This window comes from Carlito syrichta, unplaced genomic scaffold (assembly GCF_000164805.1).
Source record: "Carlito syrichta isolate Samal-C Ts95f unplaced genomic scaffold, Tarsius_syrichta-2.0.1 Scaffold316389, whole genome shotgun sequence".
NCBI lineage: Eukaryota > Metazoa > Chordata > Mammalia > Primates > Tarsiidae > Carlito > Carlito syrichta.
The window spans coordinates 19,597-21,119 of NW_007260485.1; the positions used below are offsets into that span (position 1 = coordinate 19,597).

General features: G+C 56.9%; 1 protein-coding gene across 1 annotated transcript in view; it reads left to right on the top strand.

The window, feature by feature from the left end:
- The window catches only part of RASGRP4 (RAS guanyl releasing protein 4), a 16,138-nt gene that overhangs the window by 3,520 nt on the left and 11,095 nt on the right, over window positions 1–1,523 (top strand). The window contains exons 2-4 of the mRNA XM_021707132.1: window positions 329–513; window positions 910–1,031; window positions 1,144–1,205. Coding sequence (XP_021562807.1) covers window positions 329–513; window positions 910–1,031; window positions 1,144–1,205 — 369 coding nt within the window. The remainder of the gene's footprint in view (window positions 1–328; window positions 514–909; window positions 1,032–1,143; window positions 1,206–1,523) is intronic.

The following is a 1,523-nucleotide window of genomic DNA, read 5'->3' on the forward strand; positions in this document are numbered from 1 at the left end:
AAAAAAAAAAAAAAAAGGAATTGGAGGAGGGGGTTCGATTCCCTGGAGAGTCCTTACCGTCCTGGGGTCTCCTATGATTCCCGGGGGGACTCAGCGTAGTCTTGAGGAGCTTTGCCTCTGGATCCCTGAAGGAAGCACGAGTAACCCTGGGAGTTTATTTGCAGAGTATCTAGGATATTCTGGGGATTTCTCCCGTGAGTCCAGGGTAGGTCAGCAGTAACCCTGGGGCTTGGCCTCTAGGAAGCTTCTCCCATGTTGCCTTGGGACCAGTTCTGGGGGTCTGCTCTCAGAAAGGACTCCCATGATTCCTTGGGGGTTGTGCCCACAGGAAGTCCCACCAGGAATGCACGGGGAAGACGGGGGGGCGGGGCCGGCCCCGCCAAGCCCGCCGCCACAAGACATGCCCCAGCCCCCGGGAAATCAGCAAGGTCATGGCGTCCATGAATCTGGGCGTGCTGAGTGAGGGTGGCTGCAGCGAAGAGGAGCTGCTGGAGAAATGCATCCAGTCCTTCGGTGAGTGTCCGTCCCCAGCAGCCTCCCAGTCCTCACATCAGGCCAAGCGCCCGCTTCTCCCAGCCTCTGTACTGGGGGGTATATATAGAATGGGGGTAGGGGCGTGTAGGATGAATCTCGGTCACTACAGGAGAGAAACATCCGCCTTTCTTTTTCCCTGAGTTGGGGAGGAGAGAAGGTCTGATGCTTTTTCTATCTTCAGCAAGCCTTGCCAGGCCTTGTGCTGGCCCATGCACAGTATAAACAAGGCACAAGGAGGCTAAGTTACCTGCCCAAGTCGCACAGGGCATCACTGGTAGAGCTGATGTTTGAACCAAGTTGCCCCAGTGGCCCTGGGGCCTGTGCTATCCATTGCCCAGGGGCCATCTGACCGAGTCTCCCTTTTCCCATCCCCAGACTCAGCTGGCAGTCTGCGCCACGGGGACCACGTTCTCAACATGGTGCTGGCCATGCACAGCTGGGTGCTGCCTTCCACTGACCTTGCCACCCGTCTGCTGACCTCATATCCTCCCTGGTCCGTGAGCTGTGTTTACAGGGCTGAGGGTGGAGACGGGAGAGTCTGGGACACGGGGACAGGGCAAGCAGGCAGGTCTGAGGTGCCGGAAAGCAGAGCCTTGACCAGAACTCAAGTACCAGAAGGCCACAGGGTCCACGCAGGAGCTCAGGCGGCTACAGATCTGCCATCTGGTCAGGTAAGGCCAGGCCAAGAACCCTACTCCCACTCCCAAGACTCCGTTCTCCTGACCCTAAAACACCCCTGAGAGAGTCCCCAGCCCAGTTTCCACAGGCCCACCCAGCCCCACGCCCCAGAATTCCACTTCTGAGAAATCCCTGGCTTTGTTCTTAAGACCCTCCCAGTTCTGTTCCTAAGAACCTCCACTTCCTAGAGACCCCAGCTGAATCCCATAGACCCTCTCCCAGTTGGAACCCAGAGCCCTCCAGCTCTGAACCCCAAAACCCCTACATCCTACATAGCCCAGCCTAGCTTCTTTTTTTTTTTTTTTTTTTTT